This window comes from Erigeron canadensis, chromosome 6, assembly GCF_010389155.1.
Source record: "Erigeron canadensis isolate Cc75 chromosome 6, C_canadensis_v1, whole genome shotgun sequence".
NCBI classification, from domain to species: Eukaryota; Viridiplantae; Streptophyta; class Magnoliopsida; order Asterales; family Asteraceae; genus Erigeron; species Erigeron canadensis.
In genome coordinates this window covers 23,293,469-23,314,734 of record NC_057766.1, presented here as the reverse complement: position 1 = coordinate 23,314,734, position 21,266 = coordinate 23,293,469, and the positions used below count along the sequence as shown (strand labels likewise).

The window sequence follows — 21,266 nt, the reverse complement described above, 5'->3', positions numbered from 1 at the left end:
AAAATGTGTTTGTGGAAGTTGCTGGAGATGATGAGTGGAAGGCATGGTTGCCTTCCATCAGGTACAATCACAATTTGAGGAACCCTCCGGCCATCCCTAGCAATCCTCTCAAACAAAATCTCCCAGGGATATGGAGGGTTCTATTCACCCATGTGATCCAGTGCATGGGTGGAAACTCTGGGTCATATAATTAGGCGTCCTCTACTTCGATGCCTATTATTCATGCCTTGGCAGAAGGAAGGTTTGTGGATTTTGCCTTGTTGATCTTCAATGATATGAAGAACAAGGTCTCGCTGAACAACAGATCTCACACAGTGCCCTTTATGAGAATTTTCTCCCTCATCTTCAAAGAGGCGCTGGGTGATGAGTATGATCTACCAAATGCTGCCACAATACAAGTTGCAAGGGTTGGCAGCAGCATCTATAAGCAACCAGCTGAACACTTGGTTGCTCGGCTCACTCCACATATAAAAGAGGGACTCTTCTCTCTAAACTCTTCTTTATACCCCAAAAGCAGCGAATGGGAGGTAGCACTTCTTTCTGATGAAGTGGCTGATACGGTCGCTGCGAACGCCAGAATGCCTTCTGAGGCTGGTTCGTTGATAAACCCCCCAGCGACCTCCAAAGCCTCCAAAAAGACCAAATCTATTCCTAAGGCAGCATCCCCAACTAAAAATCTACAATCTTCACCCTCCACTGTCGTCCCAAAACGAAAGCGGAGTGATTCAAAGGGCAATCCAAAGGTTAGGAAGTCCTCTACGCCCAAGGACGATAGTACCCAATCCATCCCATCAGCAGCCTCCCAACAGGCTGCTGACGAGTAAAACGGGAGCAGCAAGCAGCCACCTCAAATTTCTGTAGGAGAGGTTGGTGAAGATATTGGGTCACCCCAGCCCACTAGAAGTCTTAGTCCAAATCCACCCCAAATAAATATTCCCTCTTCTCTACAAATACCCTTTGAGTCATTGACAGCAGCCAGATCATAGGTGATGCTAGAGTCAACACCCTCTACGGCCGATGATACCTTGGTGGAACAACACACTGAGGTTGAGGCACCAGGTTCCCTTTCCCCAACTACTATCAATGTCTCGGAAACTGTTTGTGCAGGGACCGAGACTAACATGTTTGCAGATTTTGATATGGAGGATGAATACGGCAGCGAGTTTAATCCACAAGATTCTCAAGCTGAAGTTACACTCGCTGCCGCTGAAGAGAGTGAAGAAGAAGTTGTTGTGGGTGAGGTTTTTGAAGGTGATATGGGGTTCATAATGATTGGGGAGCTTCAAAGAAATGAAGAGACGCCCGAGATACTTGCTGACATGCCTCCTCCTCCTTCCTACTCCCCAAGGCCCACAGAAAGTTTTGAATCTATGGGACACTTTGGAGAGTTTGAGACTGTGCTTAATGATGAAGAATTGCAAAGAAGGACGAAGCTGTGCAAGAATCAACGTATTAGACCAGGGTTGTATGTTGAAGTTGAAGAACTGGATGATGAAGTTATAATGGAAGTGCCTCCTATGCATCATCCAAATTTCTTTGGCACTCCTTGCTCCAAGTACCTAGTTTCTCTAAGAAGTCTAAGGATGCCAGAGCTTGACGATGAAAGAATATATACCGCAGTGGACTTGCCTGGACTTGACTATGTTGAAACGTATCAATGGCAAGAGCTGCTGAGAAGAATTCAGGTGTGTCAAAGTCAAGGGAATAGGCATGGGTACTTGTATACATTTAGAAGCGCATACAAATTTTCAATACTTGGTGCATAGCAGTGATAATCTCAATGATGGGCTGGCTGAGCAGAAAGATGTAATTATTAGGATACTGCATCAAATGAGAGACTCTTCAAGCAGAATCAAACCCTTCTAAATGCAAGTATGAATCGGGTTAGTGTCTCAAACTCCTCTATCTCTGCCTCGCTGAATAAACTTAAAGAACAAATTGCTAAGTCAGCGACGGCAATAGAAAACACTGCCCTTCTCTCTTCTCTTCAACAACTCTCCTAGTCGAATATTCTTTTTACCGCTCAACTCAATCATCTTCAAAACTCCATCAACTCCTTCTCTCGAAATCAACAAAATTTTCTGTCAACTCTCACCACCGAAATTGCCTCTCTCAAATCTTCCTTAAATTTCTCTTCATCGGCTGCTGATAAACTCAGGATAGAGGAATCTATCAGCAGCCAGCGCAAACTTGAAAAGGAGGTCTCTGACCTTAAACAGATGATGAAAGAAATGATGGGTCTCCTCAAGAATAAAGTGGAAGTAGCAAGTACTCCAGCTACTTCCAAGGGGGAGAAAACTGCAGTTAACAAGGAGACCCCAACTGCTGAAAAACTGCAGTTAACGAGGAGACCCCAACTGCTGAAAATGTCCCCCTCGCTGCCAAAGATAGTGTACAGGCAGCAAGTGTTGAGGGGGAGCACGCTGAAGAAAGAAGTGCAAAGCCCGCTGAAGTTGCGACAGCGAGGCCAATAAATGTGTCAGCTTTCAAACCAACTGACGAGTTTCATGCTGCCCTTGTGAAGAAGTATGCTGATAAGGGAAAAGCAGCGACAGTAACTCAAGGCAAACCACCTAAGGTTCCCATATCAGCAACTGCACAAAAAGACAAGTTCATGGCAGGAGCTCTTGCCAAGTCTACTTTAGAAAAATCTGCTGAACTCACGCCCACTGAGATAGTCATTCAAGAAGAGCTGAAGAAAAAGAGAATTCAAGAAGAACTATCTCAGAAACTGATAAGTGAGCTGATTGTTAATGAAGAACTTGAAGGTGCTGATGATGAAACCAAAAGGTTAGCCGAGCAGTCTGGTGGTTTGGAGGCTCTCAAGAGGAAAGAGCTTGAATTCTTTGCGAGTAAGGAGAAGAAGGTTGATGAAGCACGCCAAGCCTATCTTACTTCAAGAGAGGTAAGGTAAAGAAAAGAAGAAATCATATGGGTCAAGCCCACTCTTACTCAGCAAGGAATGAATCTTCAAGTTCAGAGGAAAGGTGTGCCCAGGGTATTCACTCTTAAAAATGTCAAATCTGACACCCTTGGGCCCACTGAGTGGATCGAGATATATAAGCTCATCAAAGACAACAAAACACCGGTCTTTGATTCACTCATAAAAATGGCTGGTAATCAAATCATGCAGACAAGGAGGATGGAAAAGAAATATAAAGTTGAAGACTCCTTGCTCAGTGCTGCCAGACATCTATACTCTCCTCCCTCTCAGCAACCCAGAAGCGGTGTCAAGAGGACAGCTTCTGGGCAGGTTACATCCTCACTCCTCACCATGCCTAGAACTCTGTCAAAATCTGACATTGGGGAGGAATCTTCACTCAACCTTCGCATGCCTTCAAGACTACTTTTCGTGGAAGGGTTGTACAGTGAAGACTTGGGAGGATTTTGCTTCACAAATGTTCATGGTCATGAGCTCTTTTTTAGGACCAGTGAACTCTCCGCTGCTCCCTCTGGATTTCTTGTAAAATTAAGGAAATACTGCTCAAGGACTTCAAACAATCCAAGATTCATTCAGTTGATTGATGAAGAGCTGATGAAGTCCGAGAGACAAAAAGACAAGGCGTTCATAGAAGCAAAACAAGAATTTGTGTGGGAGTAGATTTATACTTGTAACTTGTTTACTTTGCTGTACTTGTAACTTGTTTATCATATATAAAATCAGCATTGTATCAAAAATCCCTTTCAAATGTTTGTTAGTGCAAGCCCTCTATTCAGCTAAGTCTCCTCAGCGAATAGGGGGAGATTGTTGGATCAGGGATTCGCTGAGGAACTCAGCGAGTGGCTCATTCAGCGAGCTGTCAGCGAGCTCACACATCTGAAAGCATATTCGATCTTCAAAGTCTAAAGGATAGGTTCAATGACTCACCGTCCAGTATTTGTTAGTCAAATATGAGCGGGAATTTGAAGATTAGAAGAATGGTCCCAAGGACACGTGTTGAAAGATCAAAATGAAGACATGTGACCTTGTACTACTTCGGTGCAGTGAAGTTTCTCTTTCATACCATTTCTGGAAACAAACAAGATGAAGAAAAGAGGCTTCTGCAGATTCGAATGATCCACCAATAGATAGTTGACAACCTTCATGTGTCAACATCTACTAGGATAGTCATGTGATTCCTTATCTGCCTATAAAAGGAATCACTTGACCTAGCCTCCATAACTGGTTGGTGTGTTCCACAGTTTTACTTTACTTTCTCTAAGCAATTTGTTAAGTTTTTGTGTGTTCAAAAACTTAACATATATTTTCTGTTTATTGTTTATTGTTTATTGTTGTTGTAAAACAACCACCCATGTTTTCATCGTTTAGTTTGAGTTTCATATAACTAAACCAAGTTCTTTACATCTCATCTTTATTCTTGTTATTTCATATTTACGTTACAAGTTAGTTAATTAAAACACAAGCAGTGCATTCTAGGACCATCAGAAAGAAAGTAAGCAAGCAAGTAAATAACAAGAACAATGTAAAGTTCAATTGTAATACATCAATGCAAGGATAATCATATGTATCATTGATTAAACGATGAATACATGGTTGATCTTACACTTGACTTACAAGAATACAAAAGAACCAAGATAATTGCTAAGTCTAGACACACAAGAAAAACTTAAGCAATTATAAGTGACACACACACTTTTTAAGGTGGCTAACGCTCCTAATACAATGTGGCTATGTTGCTTTTTATAGGGGAAAACTTGGGGCAACACAGTCTGCTTTGATTGTGACTTGATGGTGGTTGTCGACTTCCTATTGGCTCATGGTACTTGAATCATGTGCCCATTGTCTTCTATACCAAATCGGGTAAGAGAGAAAGAACCCTTGCTTTGGTCCCAACATGTACATTTGCCATTCAGGGCAAATTACAGTTGGTTAACCACCATGTGACCTTTTTGTCTTTATGTAATTTGAATATTTCCTGCCATGGCAAAACTTAGGTCAGCATGCATCCCGCTGAAGACGTCTCTTCATCTGCTGATGACTTGTTAAAGACTTGCTGACGACGTGTGTCAGTTCTCAAGTCTCCTTCAGCGAATCCCAGACTTAACAATCTCCTCCTATTTGCTGAGGAGACTTGCTGGATGAAAATTACTTTAGACAAAGATAAGGAAGAACAAAAAAATGTCTTTATTTCATTTCAAAGAAGGTTACAAGCAGTATTCATTAAATGTTAAAGACATTTGAGGCCATTGCTGCTTCTATTTCAAAAGCTTCTTCCTGCTTGGCTATCCTCAACATCGGATCATCTCTCCTATGAGGCTTCATAAGCTCCTCATCAATCATGCTGATGACTGATCTGGCACTTGATACTTTGACAAACCTCTTCCTAAGGCCAATAAGAAATCCAGTGGATGCCTTCTTCATTTCAGCAGTGCGGAAGAAAAGTTCATCATTTTGAAAGTTATTGAAGAAGATGCCAGCAGGTTGTTCAAGAACTCTCCCTTCTTCAAAGAATGCTCTAGGGGGTAGCTTCAGATTTAGACCAGCATCAGTGGGGATAGGAGGAAGATCAGCAAGTAGAGGTCTTTCAGCATGTTTCCTTTTAGGTATGCGCTTGCCTGCTGATGAGGAAGCTGCTGCTGGAGTTCCAAAGACAGCTCTCAGCAATGGGAGGTCTGCCTTAAACTTTGTTTCAAACTTCAGAGCTTTATCGAAATATTCTTTCAGCATCCTCTGAAGGTGTTCATAACTGGCAGCCTTTTTGTTCTTTATAAGCATATAAACTTCAAACCATTCAGAAGCTCCAAGATTGGTGATTTTTACATCTTCGATTCTTGTTGGCACATTGTCCCCTTCTCTTACGAATTTCGGGTTTGTTTTGGTTCCCAAGGCTACTTTGTGAACTTCAACAACAGTTATTCTTTCCTTCCTCTTCCTATCATTCATGATTTTTATCCATTTGGCCTTCTCGCTCTCAAAATTCTCTCTTTTTTCTTTCAATCTTTGTTCTACATCAGCTTGTTTCTGTCTGTAGAGAGCTTGAGGCCCACCGGTGGTCAGGAGCATCCTTTGTTCAGCATCCATTTGATCTTTCTCGAAGAGAGCCAACTGGGAAATGAACTACAAATTTTTCTTTTCATTTTCCTCGTTCATTTTTATTCTATCAAGCTCCTCTAGTGCCTCTTCTTGAGTTTTTCCCTCGGCAGTAAGAGAGAGAACATCAATCACTTGAAATTGATTGCCTGCCGGGGAAGTGATGGATACATTTTGAGCAGTTAGGGAGGAGGGTCTGCTGAGAATGCCAGCTTCTACAAGCTGCTGCCTTCCAGCCTCAGTGATCTGAGTGACTTGAGCATTAGCCACATAGCGAGGATGAAAGATGGGGAGCATCTCTCTAGAACGATCAGTCTCCATTTCTCGAATGCGAGCTGCTTCCTATCCTGCTTTTAGTGTTTGAGGACTTACTTCCTCTTCTTCATTCAGCACATTTTGATCCTGAGGAGCATCCCTCATGGCTAATGACTGCTCCCCCTCAGCAGTTGCACTTGTCTCCCCCTCAACTTCAGCAGGGGGACTTGTTCTTTCTACAGCCACTAATGCTCTTTCTTCATTTGTTTCAGTGGCTGTAGCATTATTGTCATCTTCACCAAGGACCTTGTCAGCAGTTTCTTCAATCATATTGCTTACTGCCTTACTTACTGCTTCAGAGACAAGATCCATGATGACAGCATCAGCTTTCTCCCCCTTGGAGGTTGTATGATTAACAACAACCTCCATAGTTGCTGTCGGAGCCCCCTTCTTATTGAGAAGTTGAGTGAGCAGGTGCTTGATTTCCCCAACTTCAACCTCTAACTGCTGCTGACGCTTACGATCTTCCTCAGTGAATGAGACTTGAGGAGGAGGAAGACTGGCCACTTGAGTTTCCAACTCATTGATGATCTTAGAATTGTTTTCAACCTGGGTGATGAGGGGAGACACCAGGTCAGCAAGTTTCTGAACCTTAGCAGCAGTAGCTTTACTGCTAGAGGATGCCTTTTTGGCAAGCATTCTGGTGGCATTTCATATTCTACACAGTGACCGAGTCACTCCCCGGATGGCCTGCTGATCTCTTCGAATGGAAGAAGAAAAGATGCGCAACTTAGTTTGATCAGCAGCCATAGAAATGGATTTCTCTTTGATCTTATCGATGCTGGCTGAGTTTTCTTTCTGCATCACATACCAACTTTTTAGAGTATTCACCAAGGCATCGTCTTCAACATCTTTTAGTTTAATCGCCATAGAAGCTGCCTTGGTGAGATCATTAAGACTTTCTTCTATCCTAGCAAGCCTGTCAGCGGAGTTGATGTTGTATGAGAGTCCCAACTCTTTGGCAGTTAAAGGAAGATCAGCATGCTTGCTAGAGGTACTTCCAAATGCTTGAAACGAGGAAGGTATGCCTAAGGAGGGCATGCCCAACAGTTGTGCTGAGGAGGCTGCTTTTGGTGCTATTTCAGCAGTTTCAGAGTGAGTGACAGCAGCGATGCCTTCAACATTTTCAGTGACTGTTGTACTGTCATCAGCAACAGTTTCCATATCAGCATCCTCCTCCATATCACTAACAGGTACTTCAGCCTGGGTAGAAAAATCCAGCTGGAAATCTTCAACCATGAAATCATCCAACTCAAGATCACTTTCTTCATCATCAAACTCCACATCATCACCAACATCAAAACCACTACATTCCACCACGTTGTCAACAGGCTCCTCCTCATCACATTCTCATCATTGTGACCACCAACTCTTGCTTCAATTGAAAAATTTTAAGGGGTAGGGGAACCGGGTGCCTTAGAGTCAATGTGTTGTAGCACCAACTCATCATCGGCCGTAGACTTTGCTGACTCTAGCAACACCTGTGATCTAGCTGCTGTCAACGACTCAGAGGGTAGAGAAGAAGGGGGAATTATAGCAGTGGTTGACTCAACACCTCCTCGCCTACAGACGTTTGAGGTGGCTGCTGTCGGTTTCCCATATTCTCGTCAACAGTCTTTTGGGAGACTACTGATGGGCTGGCTGGGTTTCTAGTGTCCTTGGGTCGTGAGGAATTCCTAACCTTAGTAGTTGGACCCTTTGGTACTCGCTGCTGCTGTGTTGGGACAGCAGCAGGAGGTGAAGTGGAAGAGAGTTTTAATTTTTTTAATTTTTTTGGTTTCTTGTGAGCTTTGGAGGCTGCTGGGGGGATTACCAGCACACCAGCTCCAGAGGGGTTAGGTGCATATTGTTCAGGAAAAACAGTGATCAGTACCTGATTCATTGCTGGAGTAAGCTCAGCAAATCTTGCTTCAAATTGATTAGGATCACATGCTGGAGTCTTGTATACGGTATTTGCAATTCTGGGAGACAACATATATTGAGCACCAGGAGGCATGTACTTCTCCTTTAATTCCTGTTTAAAGATCAGAGAAAGAAATCTTGCAAAAGGCACCGAACTTGATCTGTTCTTGATGGAGACTTTTCCTTTAAGATCTTCAAATATGACACTGGCAAGTCAAGGAATTGACCGTTTGCCAGTGCATATATCATCTGCATCTGGCCAGCAGTGGCTTGATCTAATGAACCACTGTTGCCTCCAAGACACTGTATTACATGAGTGAATAGCAGTCTCCACACCCCTGGCAAAAACTTCTTTTGTGGATTGTTGTGCACAGCTTGCACAGGTTCAACGTTGGTCCCATATCCAATGGTTGCCAGCTATTCCTTCCATACTTGGTTGGTCACCAACCCAACAAACGGACGTTCAGCAGATTGTTGAGGAAGATGAAGAGCCCTCCTTAACGAGTCAACAGTAAGGGATATATTATGTTCTCCTTTCGTCACAGATCCTGTGATGACATCATTGACCTTATCATAGTCACAAGTCCACCAGAACTCTCTTAGAAGATGAAGAGGCATTTCCACAGGATCTTTGTAAATTGTTCTCCTGATGTCACATCCTTTGATGAAGTCTAACATGGAGAAGTATCCCTCCACATTTTCAGGGATACTAGAAGAACCAAGATAGTTATTGGCCTTTACTATGAGTTTAGAGGCCTGGAAAGAAACAAGTTTAGAGGAGGCGATCCCTTCTGGATCATATACTTTAGTGTTGAGATAAGAAAGGTTTTGTTGTTTAGAAGCAGACGACGAAGCCATTTTAGATGAAAGAGATGATAAAGATTTGAACGATGGAAGTTTTGAGGAAATATGAGAGATTTGAGAGATGTATGAGGAATTTGAGAGAATATAAAAGATTATGAGTTTAGAACGAAAAGAACGTAAAAGGTGGAATACGGAAGGTATTGTGATTATATATGGTATGTTTATGGGCCCTATTACTGCAAAAAGTGAGTCGTCATACATGCTCTCTTTCATACGTGGCAAAAATATTATTTTAAAATTATAGGACACTGTATCTATATACGTATGAGAGATGTATGATGTGACTATATGAGCCACTATTTCAACTGTACTTGAGTTCATACGGCACATACAGTGTACAAGTTGCCCATTTGGGAGAAAATTGAGGTAACCGTTTGAGATATATATAATATAATATTAACAAAAATACGTAGTGGAATACACTCAGATATCTAGAGGTATCCACTGAAGAGTTGTATAATTTTGAAGAAATAATGGTTACCAAGTTTTAACCAGCACCACAAAAACAGAAGAGGTGCATGCTGATAAGCATTAAACAATTTTTGGCAAATTGTCAGCCATCAACGGATTTTAGATGTCTTTACCAGCATCCGTTTGCTGCTGGACTAGATAGGGACTTTCAGCACCCTATTACTTTTGTTATGCTTTTTCCCAAAGCATCAGGGATCAACGGATTTTAGACGTCTTTACCAGCAGCCGTTTGCTGCTGGACTAGATAGGGACTTTCAGCACCCTATTACTTTTGTAATGCTTTTTCCCAAAGCATCAGGGATCAATGGATTTTAGACGTCTTTACCAGCAGCCGTTTGCTGCTGGACTAGATGGAAACTTTTGGCTTTCCATTGCCTTTATTTTGCTTTTTCCCAAAGCAACAGGGATCAACGAGTAGAAGCCAGAGCTCGCTGATAACTTTGACTTAAGAAGTCGCTGCTCATCTTCATGAAAGGAATATGAGCAGCAAAACATGAGTGATCATGTTGAGCTAGTAAAATCACCATTTAACATACCCAACCTGCTGACAAAATCCTTGAATCTTTTTTCATCTAAAGGTTTAGTGAAGATGTCAGCAAGTTGGTCATCAGTGGGGATGAAGTAAATTTCAACATCCCCTTTCATGACATGATCACGAATGAAGTGATACCTAATGTCAATATGTTTAGTTTTGGAATGCTGAACAGGATTATGTGTGATAGCAATAGCACTTGTGTTATCACACATGATGGGGATCTTGGAAAAATTTAGGTCATAGTCAGCAAGTTGGTTTTTCATCCAGGGGACTTCTGCACAACAATTTGCTGCAGACACATACTCTGCTTCAGCAGTGGAGATGGAAACTATATGTTGTTTCTTACTAGACCAACTAGTCAGCCTTCCCCCCAACAGTTGATATCCTCCACTGGTACTTTTCCTATCTAACATGCAGCCAGCATAGTTAGAGTCAGAGTATGCAACTAAGTCAAAAGTAGAGTCCTTGGGATACCAGAGACCTAAAGAGGAAGTCCCTTTGAGATATTTGAATATACGCTTGACAGCGAGAAGATGGGACTCCCTAGGGGATGCTTGATACCTTGCACAAAGGCAAGTAGCAAACATAATGTCGGGACGACTTGCTGTGAGATACATCAGAGAGCCAATCATTCCACGATAGAATGTGGGATTCACATGCTTACCATCAGGGTCAGCATGGAGATTGTTAGGAGGAGACATGGGACTAGACTTTGTAGTGATATTAGACATATCAAATTTGGCCAGCATGTCTCGAATATACTTTTCTTGGTTTATGAAAATGCCATCAGTGATCTGGCGAATTTGTAATCCAAGAAAGAAGGTTAACTCACCCATCATGCTCATTTCAAAATGAGAGGACATTAGTGAGCTAAATTTGTTGCAAAGTTTCTTACTGTAGGATCCAAATATGATGTCATCGACATATATTTGTACATAGAGAACATGAACACCCTTTCTATAGATAAAAAGGGTGGAGTCTATAGATCCTCGCTGAAACTCATGAGAAAGAAGAAATTCAGAGAGAGGGTCATACCAAGCTCTGGGAGCTTGTTTAAGACCATACAATGCTTTGTAAAGACGATAGACGTGGTTTGGCTTGGTTAGATCTTCAAAACCAGGTGGCTGCTCCACATAAACTTCTTCTTCGAGTTTTCCATTTAGGAAGGCACTCTTGACATCCATTTGATATACTGTGAAGTTTCGATAAGCAGCATGTGCCAGGAATAAGCGTATTGCTTCAAGTCTAGCCACTGGTGCAAAGGTTTCGTCATAGTCGACTCCTTCTTCTTGAAGCTACCCTTGAGCTACTAACCTAGCCTTGTTGCGAATAACAACACCATCTTCATCCATTTTATTCCTATAAACCCACTTAGTTCCAATGGGTTCTTTGCCTGGAGGAAGAGGAACTAAGAACCAAACATGCTGTCTTTGGAATTGAGTTAGTTCTTCTTGCATGGCAGCAACCCAAGATGGGTCAACCATGGCTTCTCCAATATTCTTAGGAGTTATCATTGACAAGAAATTAACATATAGACATGTGTTTCTAGTCGCTGATCTAGTCACAATGCCCTGCTGAAGATCACCAATAATTTGGTGAGCAGGATGACTTGAAGTCCATTTAAGTGATGGAACACTTGATGAACCTAGAGTGGCAGCGGAAGATATTTGCATGGGATCAGCAGGAGAAGAATAAGAGGAGAAATCAATGGTAATTGAAGGATCAAGAGAAGCTTGATCAGTGGAGCCATTTGTCTGATTTAAGTTATCAATGATGGGGTCATCAGCATACACCATGTCTTCAGTGTTAGCTGAAGCATCATGAAACTCTTCATCAGCAGAGTCATCAACTTGCACATCATCAGCCAGTGATCTAGGTTTGGCTGATGCTGTATGGATTGACCTTAAGATAGGCTCAACTGGCTCAATCGTATAGATATGAGCAGCAACTTGCTCCAACTCAGGGTCTGCTGAACTATCCTCAGTGATATGCTGATCAAGAGGAGGCGAGCAAGAAGCATCGACATATGAGTCAGCGTCCTCCATAGGAGGGTTACTGACCTCATTGAAGATCTCTTCAGTGGAAGATGGCTGGATATCTCTAAGAGTAGAAAAGCTTTCATCAAAAGTGACATGAATTGATTCATCCACTTTTTGAAGACGAGTATTGAATACTCTAAAAGCTTTGCTAATAGAAGAGTATCCAACAAAGTAACCATCATCAGCTTTAGGATCAAATTTCCCTAAATGATCCTTATTATTAAAAATAAAGACAGGACATCCAAATAGATGAACGTATTTGATTTGAGGTTTCTTTCCTCTTAAAACTTCATATACAGTTTTGTCATGTCTTTTGACAATGAGACATCTATTTTGGGTGTAACAAGCAGTGTTGACTGCTTCAGCCCAAAACCTACTAGGAAGAGAGGACTCACTGAGCATAGTGCGTGCTGCCTCTATAAGAGTTCTATTTCTCCTTTCAGCAACACCATTTTGCTCAGGAGTTCTAGTGGACGAGAAGTTTTGTGAGATCCCTTGATCAGCACAAAAAGTTTCAAGAGTGTGGTTTCTAAACTCAGTGCCATGATCACTTCTGAGTTCTTTGACCCTTATGCTGTTGAGATTTTCCATTTTCTTAATGAATTTGATGATTTCATTAGCAGCATCACTCTTAGAATTAAGGAAAATTGTCCAAGTGTATCGTGAATATTCATCCACAATTACTAAAGTGTATCTGCTACCCTTTAGACTTTGGACATTCACTGGACCAAAAAGGTCCATGTGAAGAAGGTGAAAACAACCCTTAACAGAGTTGGCTTGTTTAGTTTTAAAAGTAGCTCTATGGCATTTGTCTTTTTCACAAGCACCACAAAGCCTATCTTTTTCAAAGGAGAGAGGAGGAAGGCCACGAACAAGGTTCATTTTGGCCAGTGAGTTTATGGTTTTGAAATTCACATGCGACATACGCTTGTGCCATAACCAATTTAACTCAGATGCTGACTTAGCAAAGAAACAAGTCTCACTATCAGTTTTGATAGGAGTGAAGTCTACAAGATATACATCTCTTTTTCTTGGAGAAACCAAGACGACTTCCTTGTTGATGTTTACTACAGTGCCTTGATGCTTATCAAGGATTACCTTGTAGTCAGCATCACATAGTTGACTTATGCTGATGAGAATTTTATGAGGCCATTTGAAAGAAGACCATATCCTTCAGTCTGTCCAGTAGAGTTATCACCAAACACCACTGTAGGACCAAGTGCCTCAGTATAGTCATCCAACAGGGATTTTGAGCCTGTCATGTGTTTTGAACAGCCGCTGTCCAAATACCACACTCCTTTACCTAGCGAGCCCTTTTTAACAGTGACGTTCACCCACTAACTAGAGGAGACTTGATCCTTGGTCAGAGCATCTTTGTCAGCAAGTGCCATAAGGCACATGGCATCAACATAATCGTCATCATCAGAATCATCTGAGTCAGCCCAATCATGTTCTTCAGCAGTTAGTCCTTTTACTGGAACTTTATCCTCTGTTTCAGCAACCTTGGCCTTCAGCTGATAATATTTGTTCCTATATTCATCAGCAGATTTGGAAGGATTAGTTTTGGAGGCAGCAGGATTGGGTAAGGAGATTCTACACTCCTTCTGATAGTGGCCTTTCCTGCCACACCTCCAGCACTCTTCCTGTGATTTGTCAACAGGAGGTTTGAGGGGAGTAACCGTTTTGCGATTATTCCACATTCTGGAGTATTTTCTTCCAGCAACCAGGGCAAAGCCCATGAAGTCATTAAACATTTCTTGTTTTTCTTCATTATCCAGCTCATTAATGAGAGTCTGAATTGATGCTGGAAGATTAGAGGTACTGGCACCATCACAGAGATCGATGGGCTCAGTAGAAACAAGAGCAATAGGGTCAGAATTAGGATGAGGAGAGATGCTGACAGAAGAAGAAGAATAAGAGCCAGCACGTCTTTTGGCATCAGCAAAGGCTCGAATATTTTGAGCCAGTGCTCTTTCTTCAAATTGAAGAGTGCCAAAGAGTTCTTCAAGATCAAAGTCTTGGATTTTCTTCGTTGTACGAAGAGTTTGTCTTAAGTTTTGCCACTTAAGAGGAAGATAATCAATGAATTTGTGACATACCTCAAAGTTATCATGGGTAATGCCAACATTTGCCATATTATTGAGCAACCCTTTAAAGCGAGTGTAGGTGCTCTCAAGACTGTCATCGGGAAGGGAGAAGAAATTTTCATAAGCTCTTTTCAAATCAATTTTCTTGATTTTGATAAGGTCAGCAGAACCTTCATAGGTGCTGACAAGTCTATCCCATACTTCCTTTGAAGAGGGATACTTGATGACTAGTTTCATGATTTCAGTACGAAGAGTAACTATAATCATGTTTTTCAGTCTAACATCAAGATTTACCAGCTTTCTTTCTTCATCTGTCCATTGGACCTCTGGTTTGACCAGGTCAGTGACTATCTCAGGAGCTTCAGGTGTAGCTCCTGGAGTCCTTTGGACATACATCGGTACATATGGACCCTCAGTTAATATGGTCATTAAATAGGGTTCCACACCAGCGATGTGTGGAAGCATCCTCTCCTTCCAAGACCCAAAATCTTTGGGCTCGAACTTAGGAGGTGTCGACACGTAGCCAAAGTCACGTGTGTTCACAAGGCTGGGAATAGAAGACATGGTTCTTGTTAAAAAAAATTTCAAGAGGAATTAAAGAACAGAAATTTTAAATATAAACAAAAGAAGGAAAACAGATCTTGTTCCAATGATTTAGGAACGGTGGCTCTGATACCACTTGATGGTCCACGAATGCACAACTTATGTTTTAATTAAATAAACAAGAAAGTAAGCAAGCAAGTAAATAACAAGAACAATGCAAAGTTCAATTGTAATACATCAATGCAATGATAATCATATGTATCATTGATTAAACGATGAATACATGGTTGATCTTACACTTGACTTACAATAATACAAAAGAACAAAGATAATTGCTAAGTCTAGACACACAAGAAAAACTTAGGCAATTACAAGTGACACACACATTTTTAAGGTGGCTAACGCTCCTAATACAATGTGGCTATGTTGCTTTATATAGGGGAAGACTTGGGGCAACACAACCTGCTTTGATTGTGACTTGATGGTGGTTGTCGACTTCCTATTGGCTCATGATACTTGAATCATGTGCCCATTGTCTTCTATACCAAATCGGGTAAGAGAGAGAGAACCCTTGCTTTGGTCCCAACATGTACATTTGCCATTCAGGGCAAATTACAGTTGGTTAACCACCATGTGACCTTTTTGTTTTTATGTAATTTGAATATTTCCCGCCATGGCAAAACTTAGGTCAGCATGCATCCCGCTGAAGACGTCTCTTCATCTACTACTGATGACTTGTTAAAGACTTGCTGACGACGTGTGTCAGTTCTCAAGTCTCCTTCAGCGAATCCCAGACTTAACAGAAAGATTGTTGATTGCTGGAGTATACATTCAAGTTTCATCGCAGATTAGATTTTTCAATCGATCATATTATTGTCTCTAAATTTCTCTCTTCGATCATATATGTAATACTAATCTTCCTGTATTATTATTCTCTATATACTAGTCATAATATTCTTGACTAGAATATACATAGTTTGTAATAATACTTTGATAATAATAATAACAATCTTACATTTGATCGTTTTCTGAATAGTTGTGTATTATTCATCTTGAGTTCATTTCACAATTAAGTGATTCCATATAATTTTACAATGATAAATTAGAATCACATAAATAACTAACTAAAATATAAGTTTGGTTTATAATATGTTAACAAATCAGATTGATAAATAAGTTATCATGTTGAGTAAAACATAATACGATTATACATGAAGATGTCAATTTTAAATATAATAAAATGAAAATTGAATAATTAATACACAATCAAAATACATTAAAAATCAAGCCAGTGGTTATACCGTTAAAATTTAACTGGGGAACATTTTTTATTCAAAATGTAGTTATAGTGTTTACTAGGTATGAAGATCTTTTAACAACAATATAATATCCAATATTGTCAAAAACGAGTTATAAGGAGGTGATTGAGATGTACAAAAATTTGGCTTACATCTTAATCTTAAAGTAGAAAATATCCGCAAACTTCCAAGCTTTGATCTATCAAGTTAAATTCAGTTAAATTCACACGGTGTAGACTTTTCGATCTGTGCTTATATATACTTTTCAAACTGGGTTCCTAATTTCGTATTATCATACGCACCAATATATATACATACTAGTCCTAATACTCGTATAATGTACGATAGCAATATATAGATTATTTCATAAAGAAATTCAAATATGTCATATACATGATTTGTGAGTATGAAATAAATTGATGTTATAGTAATTAACCGATGATAAAAGCCAAGTTATAATAAATAGTAATGAAAATAAAAGTTTTAGATTTACCTTAAATTTATACAATCACATCAAAATCAGAACTTGTAAGCATATGCATAGTGGATGATGACAAATAGCCTTGTGATTTTGAATCGTAAGCACAAATTTTTAGAGTCTCCATGTTAATAACTTATTATTATAAGTAATATAAGTAATAGGAGTGAAAAATAGAAAAAAAAAAAGAAACAATTTTATTTTGAGAAAACGATCAATCAAATAAGATTGTAAAATGTTTTGTATTTATAAGTTAAGAGTTTGAGTTTAATTTTAAGTTTAATAATGTAATTGAATCTATATACAATTAAGAAAGTTAATTTAATTAAATAAATAAATTAAAAAGACACACGTCGATCAAGTATTATCCACGTGTCATCTCAAGAACATCACAAACATGTTTTATTGCTAGATAAACATAAAATAGCATGGTACCCACACAATATGACGATGTTCGTGGCGGCGACGGTGTGGTGGTGGGACACGACTGTTGCTGATAGTTGATGCGACATCAAGTAGTGTAGATAATTGATATAAAAGTAATTGATGTAAATGGTTAATGAAGATATTTTAGAAGATAAAAAACTTGTAGTGTAATATAATTATTAAGAATATTTTAGACATTTTTTCTGATAAAACTTTTAATATGGGAGTTATTCTTTCTATACTAGAGTATATTTACGTAAATATTTTTGGTACTAATCTTCCTAGCTAGCTAGTTAGACGTTTCTTTTTTCCATTGAGATGAGTAAATAGGAGGTCTCATATTCAAAACTTCCCTGGATAAATATCTTAAATACGCAGTTAGGCCACGCGTCAAAACACTTGTCATTCTCGAATAACCTTAGCTAAACATGGAAAACCTCATTATGTTTTTAAATTGTGAAAGTTTATCTCATCTTCTAGAAGCTAGTGATCAAGTTGAGTTATAACATCATCAAGATGTAGAGAGAAATTTCTAACAGACGACTACTTGCATCTTAGTCTTGAAGTAGATTAATCCACAAATTCCAAGCTTTGTGCTTTATTTCCATGTTGCCGGGTTCCTAGCTAATTTCCTATATATTACTTGTATATCATACGCACCGATGTATATATATAAACAGTAACATCAATATATAAACACAGTTTTCTGGTACTAATTAATCTTCCTAAAAGAAAAAAAATACATTTCTCTTAACAAGGAAAATGAAGTTATTTCAAGCTTACTATATACTTATCTTCCTTACATTAAGAGTTGCATCCCAAGAACATGCCTATTATGCTAAGAAAGGGTGTCGTTATAGGTGTGGGAATGTTAGGATTCCATACCCTTTTGGAATCGGGCAAAAATGTGCTATCAACGAATGGTACGTCGTGGATTGCAACTCCTCGACGCCATATCTACCTGCCGTCAAAAACTATGAAATTATAGAAATTAGCTTGAATGATCAAACAATTATAATTAATACACCAAAACCAACATTCTCTGATTGCCAAAATCCAGTTACTACGAATAATATCACTACTCAGACGAATACCATTGATCTTGGTACGAGTCCCTTCTTGCTTTCCCCACCGCACAACATATTTGTTTTTGAGGGGTGTGGTAATGCCGTGCTGATGGATCGTTGGAGTACTGTGCTAACCGGGTGTTCCACGAATTGTCTCCATGACATTACGCTTAGCGACAACAGAAGCAATAGCTGCTTTGGCATTGGCGGTTGTTGCCAAAACACAATTCCTTCTCGTTATCTCAATTCCTACAATATTAGCCTTATTATAGAGTCGGATTTAAAGCAGGGTGGAAATAGAGGTTGTGGGACTGCCTTTGTGATGGAAAAAAGGGCATACATTAATCGAAGCCAATCATCTATTTCTAGCGGCTTGGAATTTGACACTTTTGTTCCCATATCGCTTTTGTGGACTCTATCAGAGATTGACTACGATGGAGTCACTTGTTGCCGACACGCCGTTTTTCGGCAGAATCTCAAAGTCGACCTGGGTAATGGAACTTCAATAGATTCTTGGAAATGCGGCAACTTGTACGATGATTACATAGGAAATCCTTATTTTGAAGATGGATGCGAGCGTACGTACGTTTTTGCGTTTGTTTAATCATAATTATCTTTCTTTTCTTCCTATATATTTTTTTATTATATTTTGACATCTAACTTTTTCTTATAGATATACGGAATATTCTTAATGGAACTAATTACTGTTTCGTAAACACAACATATAACCCAGATGGTTCTGTTTACCAACGGAAATTCTATTGTCCCGAATCTTCTACTGGTTATGATCACTCGTATAAACCAAGGAAATCACTCTTGGGTGTTATTTTAGGTATGTAATATTTGCTTTCTTTGTGAAAGTGTAACATGTATGTATTTTAAACCTTGAATCCATTTTTCATATACAAATACACAAAGTCACAAAGTTCAGATCCTAAAACTTAAAATAGATCTGATTGGCTCTATGATACGTTGAAAAACATTATGCCATTCAGTTCAATAATCATCAATATATATACATATATTAAAGAATATTTGTTTTAAGAAAAAGGATATCATATTCATATCACAACTATTGATATATTTTTAGTTAAACCATCTAGTTTTGATCTCTTAAGCATGGATTCATAAGACTGCACGATACTAAGCAACTTTGCCTTTTGAACTTCATTCAGGTGTTAGCATAAGCATGGGTGTAGTTTTTCTGGTGGCGATAAGCTATGCGATGTACAAATTGATAAGAAAAACAAAAGACAAGAGACAAAGAAAGAAGTTTTTTAAGCGCAATGGTGGTATACTATTAAAACAACAAGCAGAAGCTGACCCATCTTTGGTTGATAAAACCATACTTTTCACATCACGTGAGTTGTCCAAGGCAACTGATGACTTCCACGAAAACAGAGTTCTTGGTCGAGGAGGCCAAGGTACGGTGTTCAAGGGGATGTTAGTGGATGGAAGGATTGTGGCAATTAAGAAATCAAAGGTGGTTGATGAAAGCCAATTAGAGCAGTTCATCAATGAAGTCGTCATTCTTTCTCAAGTCAACCACAGGAACGTTGTCAAACTTTTGGGATGCTGCCTAGAAACAGATGTTCCACTATTAGTTTCAGAATTTATTTCAAATGGTACCTTGTATGATGCTCTTCACAATGATATTGACGAGTTCCCACTTTCTTTAAATATGAGATTACAAATAGCTACCGAGGTTTCAGGAGCATTTGCTTACTTACATTCAGCAACTTCCATTCCTATATATCATAGGGACATCAAAACCACCAATATACTTTTGGATGATAAATATAGGGCCAAGGTGTCCGACTTTGGAACTTCAAGGTTGGTATCAACGGATCAAACTCACTTCACTACCATGGTAAAAGGTACGTTTGGCTACCTAGATCCAGAATATTTCCAATCTAGCCAATTTACTGAGAAGAGTGATGTTTATAGTTTTGGAGTAGTTTTGGTTGAACTGATAACGGGGGAAAAGCCAATTTCACTAACTAGATTCGGAGAACACAGAAGTCTAGCTACACACTTTACGATTGCTATGGAAGAAGGGCGTGTTATGTCCATTTTAGATGCAAAGATGATTAAAGAGGCTTTCGGGGATGAGCTTCTTTTAATAGCTAACCTTGCAATGCGATGCTTGAATCTGAATGGAAAGAATAGGCCAACAATGAAAGAAGTAGCCGTAGAGTTGGAAACTATACGAACATCACACATTCCATCGGCGGTTCAAACCAATGTCATACCCATGATATATGGGGAAGATTTATCTCAGCCGCCATATGGTGAATCAATATCAACATTCACAAGTTTCAATGATAGCGTTAACAAATGATGCAAAAGATTTTAATTAGTTTTTATGGCATCGCCATTTAGGTAGTATGTACTTCAATTGGACATAATGTAATCATAAATCCATCAAAAATACCAAATTTGAATGGACAGGCAATGTATTCTGAAACAATTTGATTTAAAGTATATATATGATATATATAAGCTTATTATGGTTACCTAGCATGGATGAAAGGAACCGGCCGGAGTCTTGGTCAATCATTTTGCTGGTTGATTTCGTCTTGCTGAAGAACACATGAAACTGATAAGACGACCTATATTGAAGAACAACTTCTCTGACATATTTTATAGCCATTAATCACTATTATAGTACTATGTAACTAGTGCATGGGTGCTTCACAAAATTAAGTTTGACTTTCATACTTCAACGAAATTTTACTTGTAAATTGCTTGGAAAGGCAGTTGTTATAACCACTAATCTAAATGTATATTAATCTTTAGGCATACATGAATATCAATATGTGTACGTATTAGTATTAGTTATATAATTAATGGTTCTTTTAAAGGTATATTAAGTTGTAGCATTGTGTGGATAAGAGCAGTTTGGTGCAAGTCATAACTTTGATGAAGAAATAGCCAAATAACACCGGGTCAAACAAGTTTAACTTTAAAGATGCCCAGAATGTGGAACAAGGATTCATTGCTATAACATTGATTTCACTGGAGCTGCGTATTTTTATTTTTTTTTACAATATAGAGAAAGTTCGACCCATTTAGAGAATTTTTGTTGAACTTCTAGTTTATTGTAATGGGTCAAGTTTTACTTTTCCTTAACGGGTTAACTTGAGTAAATTTCTATACTGATGAAGGCCACTTAGTGAAAATGCATAATACTAGTCTTCAAAATGGAGA

The 21,266-nt window shown here is 39.2% G+C and overlaps 2 protein-coding genes across 2 annotated transcripts; both read left to right on the top strand.

Moving 5' to 3' along the window:
- The first annotated feature begins 17,751 nt into the window (after positions 1 to 17,751).
- On the top strand, positions 17,752 to 18,896 carry LOC122604487 (wall-associated receptor kinase-like 8). Its single transcript, XM_043777378.1, has 2 exons — positions 17,752 to 18,634; positions 18,730 to 18,896. The coding sequence occupies exons 1-2, from the start codon at positions 17,752 to 17,754 to the stop codon at positions 18,894 to 18,896; spliced, it is 1,050 nt and encodes a 349-aa protein (XP_043633313.1).
- On the top strand, positions 18,830 to 20,518 carry LOC122606130 (wall-associated receptor kinase-like 1). Its single transcript, XM_043779092.1, has 2 exons — positions 18,830 to 18,888; positions 19,232 to 20,518. Exon 2 carries the CDS (start codon positions 19,246 to 19,248, stop codon positions 20,395 to 20,397), a length of 1,152 nt encoding a protein of 383 aa, XP_043635027.1. The 5' UTR covers positions 18,830 to 18,888; positions 19,232 to 19,245; the 3' UTR covers positions 20,398 to 20,518.
- Positions 20,519 to 21,266: the final 748 nt, after the last annotated feature.